Here is a 17,812-nt window from a genome sequence, read left to right as displayed (position 1 = left end):
CAGTGTAGGAATTACAACGGTTTCTATATGTGCCTCCCACTTTTTAGGGGGCCAAAAGTAATGGGACAAACTAAACAATCCTAAATCTAACTTTCACTTTTTAATACTTTGTTGCAAATCCTTTGCAGGCAATTACAGCCTGAAGTCTGGAACGCATAGACATCACCGGACGCTGGGTTTCATCCCTGGTGATGCTCTGCCAGGCCTCTACTGCAAATGTCTTCAGTTCCTGCTTGTTCTTGGGGCATTTTCCCTTCAGTTTTGTCTTCATCATGGGAAATGCATGCTCAGTCGGATTCAGGTCAGGGGATTGACTTGGCCATTGCATAACATTCCACTTTTTAGCCTTAAAAAACTCTTTGGTTGTCTTTGCAGTATGCTTGGGGTCATTGTCCATCTGCACTGTGAAGCGCCATCCAATGAGTTCTGAAGCATTTGACTGAATATGAGCATATAATATTGCCCGAAACACTTCAGAATTCATTCTGCTGCTTTTGTCAGCAGTCACATCATCAATAAATACAAGGGAACCAGTTCCATTGGCAGCCATACATGCCCACGCCATGACACTACCACCACCATGCTTCACTGAGGCTCACCAATGGTTTACATCTTGTTGTGAACCCTCTATATTCACTCTTGTGAAGTCTTCAATTGATTGTTGACTTTGACACATATACACCTACCTCCTGGAGAGTGTTCTTGATTTGGCCAACTGTTGTGAAGGGGTTTTTCTTCACCGGGGAAATAATTCTTCTGTCATCCACCACAGTTGTTCTCTGTGGTCCTCCGGGTCTTTTGGTGTTGCTGAGCTCTCCGATGCGTTCTTTCTTTTTAAGAATGTTCCAAACAGTTGATTTGGCCACACCTAATGTTTTTGCTATCTCTCTGATGGGTTTGTTTTGACTTTTCAGCCTAATGATGGCTTGCTTCACTGATAGTAACAGCTCTTTGGATCTCATATTGAGAGTCGACAGCAACTGATTCCAAATGCAAATGTCACACCTAGAATCAACTCCAGACCTTTTACCTGCTTAATTGATAATGAAATAATGAGGGAATAGCCCACACCTGTCCATGAAATAGCTTTTGAGTTGATAGTCCCATTACTTTTAAAAAGTGGGAGGCACATATAGAAACCGTTGTAATTCCTACACCGTTCACCTGATTTGGATGTAATTACCCTCAAATTAAATCTGAAAGTCTGCAGTTAAAGCACATCTTGTTTGTTTCATTTCAAAGCCATTGTGGTGGTGAATAGAGGCCAAAATATGAAAATTCTGTCAATGTCCCAATATTTATGCACCTGACTGTATATATATATAAAAAATATGTGTGTGTGTGGGGCCACGCCCCTTCTTCATAAGCCCACGTCTCTTTTTTGCCAGATGCACCTTCCCTATTTCAAATATGGGGGCGGGGTGCCAGTTGCTTACTTTGCCAGGGGCTCTCAGACCCCTAGATACACCCCTGCTCAGCAAATCAATTATTATTTTTCAAACATCGGATCCTCAGCAAATCAATTTTTATTCTTGAAACATTGGATCCTCAGCAAATCAAATACTATTCTTCAAACATCGGATCATCATCAAATAAATTATTATTCTTCAAACATCGGATCTACAACTAATCAACTTATCCTTCAACATCGAATCCTTATTAAATCAAGTTATTGTTCTTCATCATCAGCCTCTATTTAAATGAAGTTATTGTTCTTTATCATCAAACCCTTATCAAAGCAAGTTATAATATTCAACATCGGACTTCTGTCAAATCAAACTATTAATCTCTCAACTCATTTTATTAATAAAATAGACTTTCTTTATTCTGACATCGCCTTCGGGCACCTCATTCACTACCATATCCTCATATCCCTATATGAGAAGGTCTTGGTTAAAGCCACCCAAGTTTATCCATGCTCCTCTAATCTCTCCTTTAGCCTCCTACGCCTCTTCCTATCCAAATCAATCCTCAGACATGACATGCTGGAAGGAAAACTGGCCAGAGGCAGTACTAGACTATGGCCCTCATTCAGAGCCACTCGCTAGCGGCAGTGCGGCCGAAATTCATGTGCTCGCAATATAGCGAATGCCTGCTATTTTGAGTGACAGAATGAGGCGTATGTGGGTGGTAACAGGGGAAGGTGCTTGAAAATGGGGAGTGGAGATCCGAACGCAGGCGTGCTTAAAGGTCAAAACGGGCGTTTTATGGGTGTGCATAATTAATACAGCAGCGTCATTGACCACGTCACTGGGTTATTTTAAAGCCAGAACTGCTCGCAAGATTGTGGTAGCAAAAACCAACCACAAGAATAGCGAGCAGTTCATACGCTGGTCGATGTTCTCGATTAATCTAATACATAGCGGACATGACGTATGGTGCGAGCGGCCAGGGGGCGTTTGTAACTAATAAACGAGCGTATGTTTTGCTCGCTCGTTCAGACTTAGAGGTGTGAACAGACTGCAATTTGCGAACGGATCATTTGAATAGCCACCCCTTGTTTTTGAACGAACGACCGCAAATAGCGAACGGCTCTGAATCAGGCCCTATGGCCACATTATATCATGCACATTAGAGAGACATATTTTTAAAACATTTATAATACTTACTATATGCTGATCACCATTCATTTAAACCTTGTATCTCAATTAAGCAGTCAGATAGTGCAAACAGTACAGCATTTACAAGCATAATGGTTAAGCAGCAAAATAATTAGCTAATTATTTGAAGTTTATCCGTAATGTTTGTAAATGATCTAATGTCTGCTTAGGTGACATAAAAGGTTTAAATAAATGGTGATCAGCATATATTATCATAAACGAAAATATTATAATCCTAATTGTGTAAGATATAACATGGTATATAAGAAGGCTATGATTCACTAATTAGTCAGTCAGGTAGTTATGCTTCCTGCACATGGGTGTAGTCACACACAGCCATGCCTCCTCCCAGCGAGGAGAGAGAGAGACAGAGCTGTCCGGGCCTGTGACAACACGTGCCCTGCAGCAGCACACTGGTGAGAAGCTGCTGGCAGATTTACTGGGTGCAGGGGGATGGCTGGGCGCAGTAGCAGCCGCACCCCCTATGCCTAATGTAGCTACGCCCTTGCTTAAATCTAAATAATCCTATCCACACAGGAAATCCTTTAGCGTCACTATTTCTGTTTGTCTGATTTAGACAGCAATGAGTTGTCTTTATCATGGCCTTGCTTGATGGCCAGACATACAGAACTTAATGGTAATGCAGAGTAAAAGCACAATCACATATTATTAAGATATTGCTCATCAATTTTGCTTTTGAAACTATTGCCGCCAGAATAGCGCCAGTTCCTGTAACTCGCAGGCTATTACATAAGGGCCACCATGTATACCGGACTGATAATGTGACAAATGTGCAAATAATTTCCACTGACATCTAGCATTAGTTTGTGCAAGAGACTTTAGCGAGTCTTTCTGCCACAAAAAAAAACTGTAAAGTGATATTTTGTAGCGTCTTACCTCTGTAAACGGTCCATAAAGAACATCATTATGGGCATCAGAGCGGCTCCTGTAATCATGCAGTGCCCTGAAGGGCTTCCTGTGAATAATGCATATTGCGTTAGGACCACATAGAAGTCAATATTAGTACTTATTGGGCCAGAATTTGAGTTGTATACAATACGCACGCAATGCCGCTATTCACGTAGTTGAGTGATTTTTTGCAACTGTGCTTATGCAAACATTTCTGAAAACTCCTATAGCGCACGCGTTACAAAGAGTTTATGCACAAACTGCTGTTGTGATCGGACAGAAGGTGTCAGAAAAGTTTTGGAAAAGTTCCTGGGCGGTTATTAGGACATGGTTAGAAATGTACGCAAAAATGGTCCCTTCAGTGGGAGTGTTTTTGGAGTGTCGCAGGTGTGTCAATGCAAGTGGCTGCTCTGGTCAGACGGAGAACTGCACTTGGTGGGCTGGTGCAAGTTTCGACGGTGCAACTGATAGTGATGTATAAAGATGCACCAATCGGTATTGCAGCATGTACTGATGTTAAAAGTGGGCATCATCCGTAGGGAAGGAGTTTGTAGCAGCATTCGCATAAACTCACAGACGGGCGACCGCCACTAGATGCTGCTGCGTGGGCTTTTGGGTGCACCAAGGTTACTACATGTTTGTTGTGAACCATAATCAGACCGATTATAGGGCCTGATTCAGACCCGCTCGCAAGCGGGTCGATGGTGCCCCAGTGCGCATGCGTACGACAGAGGGAGCTCCGTCGTGCGCATGCGCGAGACCCGAATAGCAACGGCCAAGCCGTCGCTATGGGTCTCGCACCAAAGGGGGCGTGCTGTCGATGGTGAGTGACAGGACGCCCCCTTTGGTGGGCGTGCCGGGGGCGTCGCTGCCCAGACGGGGGCATTCCCATGGGAACGCCTACCGTCCCTGGCCGGCCCCACTGACATCACTCTGATAGAGCCAAAAGCACTCCTGGGCCTGCGGCAGCAAGACCCTACCGCAGGGTCTCGTCGCAATCCCGATGGTCGCGATGGTCTTGACCATCGCGACCATCTTTTTGCCCACTCGCATAAGCTGTGGGTGGTCACCCACAGCTATGCGAGCGGCCAGGAGGCCGCTCCAATAATAGGTAGGAGGGCCCTGATTCAGAGCGAGCGCTCTTGTCAGAGCGTCCGGCTCTGAATCAGGCCCATAGTCCACAACAAACATGTAGTACCTTGTGGCATACTTCAAGTATAGGAAGGGCTTTATTTATTGTAGTCCAAAATACTTTCAATTGCCTATCAGTTTTCGGTACTTACCGGGTCCTGTCTCACAAGTGGAAGGGAACTGCTTCAGGTTATGGTCATCGTATAGGCCTGATTCATTGACCCACCAAAATGGGCGCTCTCCAAACAGAAACCTGTAAGAGGAGAGCGAGCAACAGAGGAATGTTAACAGGTTATATAATGTGACATATGAGATTACAACCAAAGGTTCTACAGACATTATTAAGTGAACATATACTAACTCAAGACTTATTTCCATTAGGTATACCTTCTCCTAATTGCCAATATGTGCAGAGTTAACTCTTATATTTTGTTATTTTCCTATACTGCTCTTTCCTGATATGCCACAGCTGACACAGTACAGTTACTAATATTACATTGTGTTTACATTTATTAATTTTTGTTATTATCTTAAGAAAAGTAACTTATGGGGGGCGTGGCCTGACTGTCTGCTAGTATGGACGTGCTTTGGGGGAGCTCCTACCAAATATGCCAGTAAGGAGCCTATTTTGCTGGTCAATGGGGGCCTGCTATTTACCATCAACTCCCTAAAGGTGCCTGCTTCCCCCCGTTCAGTTACCTGCATCCCTGAATTTCTAGTGGCCTCCGGTGCTCTCCGGCCTACCTCCCGCTTAGAAGCTGCGGCCTCGCGTTGGAGCCCTGACGGGGACCCGCAAGACTTGGCCATCGCGGTTGCTGCCTCATCCCCAATTTGTCCGGTGGTGCCTGACGCCCTCTCGTGAAGCCCTTGATCCCTCCTGAGGTCTCAGTGCTTGCCGGAGCCCTGCGGCCTACTCACCTTCCGGGAGCCGTGGGCTCGAGTCCGGAGCTCCGGCGGGGACCGGTCTGACGTCACTGCCGCGGGTGCCGCTTGGCGCACCTGGACACATCGATCCTGCCTCCTGCTTCCCCCTGCTGAGCCGGACCTCTCCCTCTCCAGGGCTGCTGACCACCAGGTTTTGCTACAAACACCTCTGGGGAAGCCACAGGCGCCATCTTGGACCTGGGCCCCATACCCACAACATATCTCCTTACAGCTTGCTCTTCCCCTAACACCCTGCTATACAATATACATGGCCTATCTATCTCAATATTACACTCCTGCTACTGGATGAATATTTCACCCCTCAACATCTCCCTAATAGCAGGGTAGTAGCATCCATTGCTGCCATGTTTTTTCAGTCATATCCATCACTCATCCCTTTGAGACCTCCACATCCCATATTTACCTAATATTGCATTGACCGCAACAGAAACCATTTGACTTTTCATATCTGTTTATATTTGTTATACGAAGACAGTATGCCTAACAAAAGAAGCAAGTTGTCTACTCTCGCACCTCCTATCAAATTTGTAACACAGAAAACCACCGATTCATCTGCTGGGAAATCTCCGCTGACAACCAAGGTTGCCCCTTCTCCTAGCCCTGATGTCAACCTTGATCTTTCTGCTGATGCTTCGCTTACTGTCCGCACTCTCCATCAAATGCTTCAGGCATTCCGCACAGACCTTACCTCTGACTTCCAAGTGTCTATTAAACAACTCACCAGTGAAGTGACTGGTATTGGGGACCGTTCGAACAACTTGGAGACTAAGATGCAAGAACTAGTTTCCTCGCATAATGATCTTCTAACCTCTCATAACTCGGTCCTCACGGAGTTGGCGGCTGTCAAAAACAAATTGGCGGATTTGGAGGATAGATCCAGGTGGAACAACGTTAAAATCATAGGCGTCCCGGAATCGGTATCAAATGCAGAACTCCAGGACTTTGCTTTGAACATCTTCCAGAAGTTATTGCCATCTGCAGAGGTTCGCGACATGTTGATCGATCGCATCCACCGTCTACCTAAGCCCCGCTCAGCTCCGGCAGGCTCTCCCAGAGATGTCCTCCTGCGACTTCACTTCTTCCATATCAAAGAAGAGATATTAAGGGCGGCACGAGATTCGGGGGATGCGGAAGTTCTTAACAATCTCCAGTTGTTTCCCGACTTCTCCATCCACACCATTAATACACGGAGAACATTCCAATCTCTCACAAAAGCGCTTCGGGATAACGACATCCAATACAGATGGGGTTTCCCGGTGAAGCTTATGTTGCGAAAAGATGGTTCAGCATTTATTATCTCTTCACTGGAAGCTGGCGTCAAATTGTTAGCAGAATGGGAGATTTCTGTCTCGATTCCCACATCTTCACAAGCTCCTCTTCTCCAATCGGAGTGGTCTCGAGTGGGATGAAGCCGATTTATGCTGCCTTTTTGGAATTTTTCGAAGTCTCCTGGTCTTCTATTGGATACATCTAGATTTGTTCAGCAACGGACTATTGCGAACCATCTCAATATTCTTCAGCTATTTGCCACAACCAAGGTCCTTCTTTAGGAACTTTGGGCCTGATTCAGACCCACTCGCGAGCGGCTATCCGCTCGCAAGTGGGTCGATGGTCTGCACTGAGCATGCGCACGACGGAGGGAGCTCCGTCGTGCGCATGCGCCAGACGCGACGAGCGAAGGACTTTCCTTCGCTCGTTGTGTCTGATCAAAGGGGGCGTGCTGTCGATGTTGATTGACAGCACGCCCCCTTTGGTGGACGTGCCGGGGGCGTGCCTCCCTGACGGGGGCGTTCCCAAAGGAACGCCTCCCGTCAGAAGCCGGCCCACTGACATCACTAGTGATGTCAGTGGGAGTGATTTTGGCTCTGATAGAGCCAAAATCACTCCGGGCCTTGCGGTTGAAAACCTCAACCGCAGGCTCCGGCTCGCAGTTTCGATGGTCGCGATGGTCACGACCATCGCGGCCATCAAACTGCACGCTCATATAGGCTGTGGGTGGTGACCCACAGCTATACGAGCGTCCAGGAGGACGCTCCATAGTTATGGAGGACGGCCCTCATTCAGAGCGTGCGCTCTGCATGAGGGCCCTTGTCTCTTCCATATCTATAGATCTGGATTTCCTTTGTGGACACTCCATGCTGTACCTCTTAAATACGAGCACTTCCGGTGTAAGGTCTGTTGTATCCTTGCAATTTCTGTTTATTGTTCCATTTAAAGTAAGTGGTTTACTGTTTGATTACAATAATTTTTTCCCCTTCTCCTGCCTTCTATCTCACCACAGTATGTATTGAGATTATTTTTCTGTTGTTAGGTTGAGAGGGGATGGTAAATGTGATATATTACTATATGTTTATAATATGCTTCATAATAGGTCTCAGGGATGGGGAATGACACAGCCCGCCCCACATGTTAACCATTTTGCCGTACTGTTTTTTCACGGCAACTGCTGTGGCCCGATATATTGAGCCTTTTGGGTTTTCTATTTCCCTCTTTTGCCTTTGTTTTTTATTTTTTCCCCTTTCCCTATTTACATGTGTAACCTTTTTTCCTTTTTTTGTTGTTGTGTGACACGTACATTTAGGACATTCTCAATTTTCCACTGTTTTAAATTATCCAATGGTTAAAGTCCTTTCGCTAAATGTGAAGGGAGTTAACTCCCCACAAAAGAGACGCTTGGCTCTTTCTACTTTCCATCATCATAAGGCTAATATTGTAGCTCTCCAGGAGACGCATTTCTCATCCTCAGCACCCCCCATATTTAAGGACCATAGATACCCTGTATGCTATACTGCTAATAGCCCTCTCAAACGTAATGGAGTTGCTATACTGTTTCATGCCAATACCCCATTTGAGTTACATAGAAAAATAGAGGATGGGAACGGCAGGTTCCTCATTCTTATTGGGAAGGTTGAGGAGACTCTTGTCACTTTGGTTTCTCTCTATGCCCCTAATTCCCGTCAGGTCCCCTTTTTACGAGACACTTTTGAGGAAATATAAGGAATAAGTTCGGCAAGGAGCACTTATTTTGCTGGGTGACTTTAATTTAGCTCTCGACCCTAAACTAGACAGATCCTCTCCCCAGGGCCATTCTTTTTCCCCTCGTGATATGGGCCCTTCATTGGCCTTTAAGAAATTATTGGCGGAGTACGATTTGTATGACGCTTGGCGTACTTACCTACCAGATGAGAGAGATTATACCTTTTTTTCCTAATTCCATAATAGTTACTCTAGAATTGATTTTGTCCTTTTGGATAAAAGAATTCTACAATCTACTAAAAGGGTTAAGATCCTCCCTATTATTTGGTCTGATCATGCGCCTGTCTTATGGATTTGGGATATAGGCCATCAAATTTCTAGCAGGCGCCCCTGGCGTTTTCCAGAGTACCAACTAAAAGATCCTGAGACTCTGCAGGCCCTTACTGATTCTCTTAAATTATATATACAGACTAATTCTCCTACTGATACTTCTGTTTTCACACATTGGTGTGCCTTAAAAGCAGTACTCCGTGGTACCTCCATCCAAAGAGGAGCTCAATTTAAGGCTCGCTCTCGTGAACTACAGAATAGTCTGGAATCTACCCTACGGTCTTTAGAGTCCCAGAATCAAATCCACCCCACTAGAGTATTGTGCAAACAACTTCAAGAAGTGCGAGCGCAGCTCCAAAAACTTTTTATGTCACATATGCAAGCAGCTTTTACTCGTCTTCGACATAAATTTTATACGGCCGGTAACAAAGCCTCCTGTCTTTTAGCACGTAAGCTGCGTGGTCATCAAGCTCGCAATAGAATTAAATGTCTTTTAACCACCTCTTTGTTCGAAATGCCTTAATCCTCTTGACATTGCTAATCTATTTTCGGACTATTATGAGAAATTATATAATTTACGTGAGGACCCTTCAATCCCCTAACCTTCGGCTAATGTTATCTCCTCTTTTTTAGACAATTTATCTTTTCCTTCTCTATATGCGGATGGCCTGGCGTCCCTGAATGCCCCTTGGTCTTTGAAGGAAATTCAGGAAGTAATTCAGAAATTACCCAAGGGCAAAGCTCCCGGCCCTGACGGTTTTTCAAACTCTTTTTATTCTGTATTTACTGAAGCCCTTTCCCCAATTCTTTTAAATTTGTTTACAGAAGCTACTGATATAGGATCTTTCCGACACGAAATGGTAGAAGCACAAATAGTCACCATTCCGAAACCTGGTAAAGATCCCTCTGAGAGTAAAAATTATAGACCCATTGCGCTCCTTAATACGGATGTGAAAATTTTTGCTAAATTGATAGCTAACCACTTAAACCCATTACTTCCCCGGCTGATACACCCTGATCAGGTGGGTTTTGTTCATGGACGCCAGGCTCCCGATAACACCCGGAGGGGTTTAGATTTGGTCGAATGGGTGTCGTTCAATAAATTACAATGCCTCCTTTTATCTCTTGACGCTGAGAAGGCATTCGACCGGCTCCACTGGGAATATATGCGTCAGGTTTTATGGTATGGATTTCGGGGTGACATTCTCCAGTCCATTAATGCCCTTTATTCTGATCCCTCTGCTCATGTTTTTAGTAACAGGTTTCTCTCCTCACCCTTCTCAATTTCCAATGGCACCAGACAGGGGTGCCCCCTTTCCCCACTAATATATGTGCTGGCCATAGAACCCCTTGCTCAAAAAATCCGCCAATCATCTGAGTTTCCAGGGCTCTCGATCTATGACACCTCTCATAAATTATGTCTGTTCGCAGATGATGTTTTGTTGTTTGTCACCGACCCAGAGATTTCGTTGCCATCGCTCCACAGCATTTTAGACAACTATAGTGCAGCTTCCTACTATAAATTGAATGTTACAAAAACTGAAGCTTTACCCATTAATATTCCACCTTTCTCTCTACGTTCATTAAAGAGTCGTTTCCATTTTATTTGGAAGAAGTCTTCCCTATCCTATCTGGGAATTAATATACCATCCTCTATTAATGATGTTTTTACTGAAAATTATGTTCCCCTTTTGATGCAATTGTCTTCTCTAGCTACTGCTTGGATGAGCCACGAGATCTCCTGGTTGGGCCGTATTGCGGCGTTCAAAATGATACTATTACCAAAAATGATGTATCTATCCCAGGTAAATTATTGCAACAGATGCGCCGCTTGATGATTTCTTATGTATGGAAGGGTAAAGCCCATAGAATGGCTAATAGTCGTATGGTTCGTCCTAAACCTCAGGGAGGCCTTAATCTCCCTGACCTGACCAGATATCATGAAGTGGCCCTTCTCTCTCAAATATGCGACTGGTTTCTCCCCCTTCTGTTAAACCTTGGGTAGATCTGGAACATGCTATCCTCCGGCAATTTCCCCTTCCTGACCTTTTATGGATACCCCATAGACTGCGACCTCCCCTTATTCCCTAAAACAATCTTGGATACTTTAAAAGTTTGGGATTATAATCTCCCGGCCCATTTTGATTTTACCCTGCCCACCAGAAATATTTCCCTTCAGGCGTTGAACAAGGTTTTACCTAGTCTTAATATGTCCTACTGGATGACTTTGGGTATTGTGTCCTTAGCAGACCTTTTTTCCTCGTCCTCTATTCTATCGTATTTAGACCTCTGCACTAAGTATCCATTGGGACCCCCAGCCTGGTTTTACTATCACCAACTTACACATTGGTATGCTTTGATGAACACCGGCCCTACCGTATTCCAGATTCCACCACACCAAATTCTGAGTAAATTTAATAACCCCTCCTCTAGTGGGGCTATATCTTTCTGGTATTCCCTACTATCTCCCATAGCTCCGACAGTTAAATCCCCTGCCCAACTCCGGTGGGAAACAGATCTTCAACGTACTTTCACCTTCTCACAATGGGAGACTATTAATCTCTCTACCTTCTCTATATCTAAATGTTCTAATCACATTGAAATGTATGTAAAACTTTTAGAAAGATTATATTTGACACCCTCTAGATTACACAAAATCTGGCCTACAGTCTCAAAGTTCTGTTGGCGTCTCTATCACTCTGAAGGCTCTATTTTCCATGTCTTCTGGGATTGCCCTTTATTACGCCCTTCTGGGAAGACGTATTCACTCTTATTAAAGATGTCCTAGGTCTCACTTTAACTCTAGATCCCTCCCTCGCCCTTCTCCACTGGTATCCAATCTCCGTTCCCAAATCTGACCGGTACGTTCTCGGCCACATTCTGATATCTGCCAAAGCCACTATAGCTCAGCATTGGAAGTCCCCTTCCCCTCCCCCATTTGCCAAAGTTATAACTAAAACACAATCCCATTTTGAAATGGAGACTAGGGAGGTTGCTTACTCTACGGCTACTTCATCCCCTATTGTGAAATGGCATCCTTGACATCTTTATGTTACAGATGGAGGGGTGGCGCCCCTGTCCCTGCCCTCTCCAATCCCTCGAAGTGCCTCTCCTTTTGATCTGAATGAGATTCCACAGGGGGACCAAAATATTTAATTTAATTATCTATTCTGGTAATTGTGTTTTTTAGTTTTTGTTTAATGTCTTTGAATGTACTGTCACCCCCCTATAATTTATTTTATGTATGTTTCACTTTTTTCTTTTTTCTGTGCCCCCATAAATATTTTGCATTATACTCAATAAAAATTTATTGATGGAAAAAAAAAAGAAAAGTAACTTATAAATAACTGTCTCTCAATTACAAATAAGTTATCAATCTGTTTAAGTTAACATCATAATAAGCTACAAATTCTCAATCTTTAGATCTATGGATGTAACCTCATCTCAGCAAGTTTTTCTAAGGTTACCAAAACAGTCATATATATCTGGGCACATATGAACATGTACATGCTGTATGGCTGTACTATAATTAGTTTTCAATGTAGACTTTTCTATGCAGATATGCAGCATGATTGTCGATTACCTTAGTAGTAAAGCACAACACCATGCTGTTTGTGCATTTCTCAGGTGGCTGCATTTACATGAATTATCTAGTAAGTAGAAATGTAAGCCCAATGTATTTTCATGGGTCTATTTCTTCCTTTTAGCCTCCTTGAAAAAAATAAAGGTCATACTAATGCATTCATATTTGTAGCTCACCATTTAAAGATAACATTCAGCCACTCGCATATGATGCCTAACCACAGAGTAGTCACTCCCAGTTTGCGCTGAAGAGCATATGCCAGGGGGAAGTACAGGAGAAATATGTTCCCAGGGTCTCCGAGATAGGTCATCCAGAGCCAGAATTCGGCAGAACCAGGGAGGTGCTCCTGCAGGTAACCAGCCAAGGCAACACCAGCACTGTGTACTTCATCCATCTGCAACAGAGCACAGACTAAAGGCATGTTAATTAAAGTATATCAGTCGCCACAAATTTATGATCTGGGATTAAACAAAAAAAATCAATGAAATATACATTGTATAACTACATGTACCATGAACACTTTTTAATTAATTTAGCTTTTCACCTGGCCCCACCTCACCTTTCCCATCACTCCTGTCCTAGTGCCAGTTACATCTCATGTATATGAGCGTGTGGGTGACAGTTAATGATGGTTGCACTGCATATCAGCTCAGTGCCCAACCTCACACATATCATCTTCTACACATATCATCCTCTGTCTACACAATCGGGCCTGATTCAGAGATGTACGCTAATAGCATCGCGGCTGCGTCTTTGGACGTAGCAGTGATGTTAAAATATGCTAATGCCTCAGGAGGCGTCTAAAGAAAAAAAGACGCCCACTGCCGGCATCACAGATCCAAGTGCTGCGTCCAAAGACACAGCATTGGATCACCATCGCCTCGGTTTTAGGGAACGGTCCCCGTCACCGCCCATTCCCCGCCCCCAAAAGGCAGCAGCCTGTCAATCAGGCTGCAGCATTGAGGGCACTGCCACCGGGGACACAGTGGCATCGTAACACATGCGCACCAAGTCCCCGGCACATATACAGTGCACCCATCGGGTTTGCGTACAAGCCTGAATCAGGCCCATCGTCCTCTCATAAATATAAAATCAGTTAACGTTTGTGAAGGCAGCTGGAAATTACAGAGCTGTGCAGAGGAGTGTCATTACATCCAGGACTCTGGGCCTGATTCTGACCCGCTCGCGAGCGCTCGCAAGCGGGTCGATGGTGCCCAAATGCGCACGACGGAGGCGCCTCCGTCGTGCGCATGCGCGAGACCCGAATAATGACGGCTTGGGGTCTCGCACCAAAGGGGGCGTTTTGTCGATGGTGACTGACAGCACGCCCCCTTTGGTGGGCGTGCTTGCCCAGACGGAGGTTCCCATGGGAACGCCTACCGTCTGGGTCCGGCCCCACTGACGTCACTAGTGATGTCAGTGGAAGTGATTTTGGCTCTGATAGAGCCAAAAGCACTCCTGGGCTTGTGGCAGCGAGACCCTACTGCAGGGTCTCGTCGCAAGCCCGATGGTCGCGATGGTCTTGACCATCGCGACCATCATTTTGGCCGCTCGCTATAGCTGTGGGTGGTCACCCACAGCTGTGCGAGCGGCCAGGAGGCCGCTCCAAAATGGAGCAGGGACGGCCCTGATTCAGAGCGAGCGCTCTGTCAGAGCGTCCGGCTCTGAATCAGGGCCTATGCTTAGAACAATTGGGCCAATTAGGAGTAGCATGATAGACAACTGCAATTACACTCGCATTGCATGCAATTAACTAAATGTGGATATTCGCCCGTATGCAGAGTTGTACGTATCTATAGGACCATGAAGCCCTAACTATACGCTTGTTCAAATATTGGGGGTAAATTTACTAAACATTGAGTTTGGGTGAGTTTGCAAAATCATGCGAGTTTAGCCTGTTTTTCAATCTCGCAAATTTACTAAAACAGGGGTGACTTTGGAGGTGAGTTTGGAAGTGAGTTTTCTCTTCTACTGTTAAAACTCACGTGAGTTTGCAAACTCGACTAAACTCACCATCGGCCAAACTAGGAAGTACTTTACATGATAAAGTTGCAATTTGCAAATTTACTAAGAATCGAGTTTACAATCTGGGGTGAGTTTGTAGCAAACTCACTGATAAATTATGTTTCAAATAGACCACCTCCTGAGCTGCGAGATTGGCAGAAACATACACAGATCAATGTGATTTGTGTATGTTTCTGCCTGAATACCTAATATGAAGTGTTTTATTATTTAAAAAAATGACGTAGGGTCTCCCCCCCCAAAAGCCTAACCAGCCCCGGACTTGCCAGCCAGTCCTGGTTCCTAAAATTACGGTGAACAAAATGAGTAGGGTTCCACCGTAATTTAGGAACCAGCACCTGTCTGCAGGGCCAGTCCTGGGTTTTAATTATAGGGGGAAAAAAACCGGACCCAAAACAGCCGGGCTATCATGCCACAGCCCGGAGACACTATTACCGGGACACCGTGGCCAAAGTATTATCAGCCCAAGCCGGGGATCTAAGGGGAAGTGGAGACCCCCCCAAGAAGGGGTACCCCCCCGAAACCGCAGCCTTGGTCTGAAGCCCGGGTCTTCCCCGCACCCCTGGGCTGTGGGTACAGGGGTAATAAACTGTAAAATCAAAGAAAACTATTTTATTTTACAGTGGAACTACAGGTGGCAGCATGCCTGCCCTTTGGAACTTGTGGAACTACAAATGCCAGGCGGCCGGCACCCGTACCCCCACTGTAAAATAGTTAAAGACAAAACACACACACACCGTGCCTAGTAAAACTTTATTTCATACACCTACCCATTCATACATACTTACCTGCTTCCAGATGTGTCTGTCCCCTTCTCAAGTAGAATCCATGTGCCTGGCCCTGCAAAAAATAATCTATACTCACCTAGATCGAAATAAACGAGTTACCCGAACCAGACCGGGCAGATGTAAGTACAGTGCATCCGGAAAGTATTCACAACGCTTCACTTTTTCCACATTTTGTTATGCTACAGCCTTATTCCAAAATGGAATAAATTCATTTTTGTCCTCAAAATTCTACACACAATACCCCATAATGACAATGTGTAAAGTTTTTTTTGAGATTTTTGCAGATTGAATAAAAAAAAAAAAAAACCACTAAGAAATCACATGTACATAAGTATTCATGCCCCTTGCCATGAAGCTCAAAGTTGAGCTCAGGTGCATCCTGTTTCTAATGATCATCCTTGAGATGTTCCTACAGCTTACTTGGAGTCCACCTGTGGTAAATTCAGTTGATTGGACATGATTTTGAAAGGTCCCACACTTGACAGTGCATTTCAGAGCACAAACCAAGCATGAAGTCCAAGGAATTGTCTGTAGACTTCCGAGACAGGATTGTCTCGAGGCACAAATCTGGGGAAGGGTACAGAAAAATATTTGCTGCTTTGAAGGTCCCAATGAGTACAGTGGCCTCCATCATCCGTAAATGGAAGAAGTTCGGAACCACCAGGATTCTTCCTGGAGTTGGCTGGCCGTCTAAACTGAGCGATCGGGGAGAAGGGCCCTAGTCAGGGAGGTGACCAAGATCACGATGGTCACTCTGTCAGAGCTACAGCATTCTTCTGTGGAGAGAGGAGGACCTTCCAGAATATATTACAGTGGCCAGACGGAAGCCATTCCTTAGTAAAAAGCACATGGCAGCCCTCCTGGAGTTTGCCAAAATGCACCTGAAGGACTCTCTGGTCTGATGAGACAAAGATTTAACTCTGTTTGGAGCAAACCTGGCATCGCTCATCACCAGGCCAATACCATCCCTACAGTGAAGCATTGTGGTGGCAGCATCATGCGATGGGGATGTTTTTCAGCGGCAGGAACTGGGAGACTAGTCAGGATAGAGGATAGGATAGAGGGAAAGATGAATGCAGCAATGTACAGAGACATTCTGGATGAAAACCTGCTCCAGAGCGCTCTTGACCGACTCCGGCCGGGCACCAAGGTCCACTGTGGAGCCTATGGACCCTGAAGAAGAAAGTGATATACTTACAAGCTGAGATAGAGATGGTAGTGCAGACTTGTATGCAGTATAGGCACTGACAGGTATCGGAACACAGTGGCAGATGGAACTCAAGTCGGTATGCAGCATGGACGCTGCGGTGCAGATAGATATCGTAACCCAGTGGCAGATGGAACTCAGGTCGGTAAGCAGCATGGATGCTGTGACGCTGACAGGTAATGGAAACACAGCAGCAGATGGATAGCAGGTCTGTATGAAGCGGGAATGCTGCGACACATCGGCAGGTGAGCGACACTCAGCGTAGATGGTGAATAGCCAGAAACCACAAAGTAGCAACAAAGTCACAGAGGACACGAACACAGGATACAAAGTAAGCCTGCAGCCTTGAACTATCTGGGGTAGGCACACAATGTTCAGGCACTGGGTTGCACACAGGAACTGGTTTAAATAGGAGGTGGTCAGCAGCCATTGGTGTAGCTGACCAGGTGAGAATTGCTGAGCTTCTCAGGTGCATCAGGTAATAGTAATGGAATGTCTTAGCATAGGCCTGGAGACAGCAATGGGGGAATGTCTGCCCCTGTAAGCAATGCTAAGACCCAGATTTATGACACTTGCCGTAACCAGCCCATCCCCTTGTATGGCCGCACTGCCCGCACTGGAGTCTGTGTGTTGTGGGCGGCCTGGGATTGAAAAAATGAGCCTGGATTGGCCTACCTAGTACAAACTAATACAGACAGTACATCTATTCACACAGATAAAAATGGATTACTCACATCGGTAATTACATTTCTTCAAAGTAATTCATGGCAGAGATACTATGGGTTATTAACCCATTCCCCTTAAGTAGACACAGGGAAAAGGTCAGACTGTCCACGTTGCCTACATAAGGTAGCTCCTACTATTGCTCCTTGTCTTTTCTCTTCTGAGTTAGGTCAAACCATATACTGTATCTCTTAAAAGAAACACAGACAGGGGAGATAATTTGTAGGTTGCCATGGATTACTTGGAAGAAATGGAATTACTGGTAAGAATTATCCACTTTTCTCTTCTTCATTCCTCCATGGCAGCCTTACTATGGATGTTTCCAAGCAAAAATGCATAGGGAGAGCTATAAAAGCCAGTCAGAGACTTCAATGTATATGCTTATATCTGAACAAACAATTAATTCTGTTGCCGCTTGAAACATTCGACCTCTAAAGTGAGCTTCTTAAAATGTCTAGAGCATAATGACCATGCCGCTGCTCAGCAGAGATCCTTCACCAATGCCTGAGCCTTACAAGCCCACATCCTTCTTTATTATAAATCAAGACAATGAGTTCCTTGATCCACCTGGAGATGGCCTGTTCAGTTTGTACCAGAC

The 17,812-nt window shown here is 45.1% G+C and overlaps 1 protein-coding gene across 4 annotated transcripts in view; it reads right to left on the bottom strand.

Moving 5' to 3' along the window:
- The window catches only part of G6PC3 (glucose-6-phosphatase catalytic subunit 3), a 42,979-nt gene that overhangs the window by 6,231 nt on the left and 18,936 nt on the right, over positions 1-17,812 (bottom strand). For 3 of the 4 annotated variants that reach the window (XM_088470628.1, XM_088470624.1, XM_088470627.1), the window contains exons 3-5: positions 12,651-12,868; positions 4,793-4,893; positions 3,498-3,576 (exon numbers count right to left, since the gene is read on the bottom strand). In XM_088470628.1, coding sequence (XP_088326754.1) covers positions 3,498-3,576; positions 4,793-4,893; positions 12,651-12,868 — 398 coding nt within the window. Of the gene's footprint in view, positions 1-3,497; positions 3,577-4,792; positions 4,894-12,650; positions 12,886-17,812 lie in introns of all 4 variants that reach the window. The other variant, XM_088470625.1, reaches the window with a different exon arrangement.

The sequence above is a fragment of the Taudactylus pleione genome, unplaced genomic scaffold, assembly GCF_031769625.1.
Source record: "Taudactylus pleione unplaced genomic scaffold, aTauple2 ptg000102l, whole genome shotgun sequence".
Classification (NCBI taxonomy): domain Eukaryota; kingdom Metazoa; phylum Chordata; class Amphibia; order Anura; family Myobatrachidae; genus Taudactylus; species Taudactylus pleione.
The sequence above is the reverse complement of the archived record's forward strand: the minus strand, read 5'-3'. Positions and strand labels throughout refer to the sequence as shown.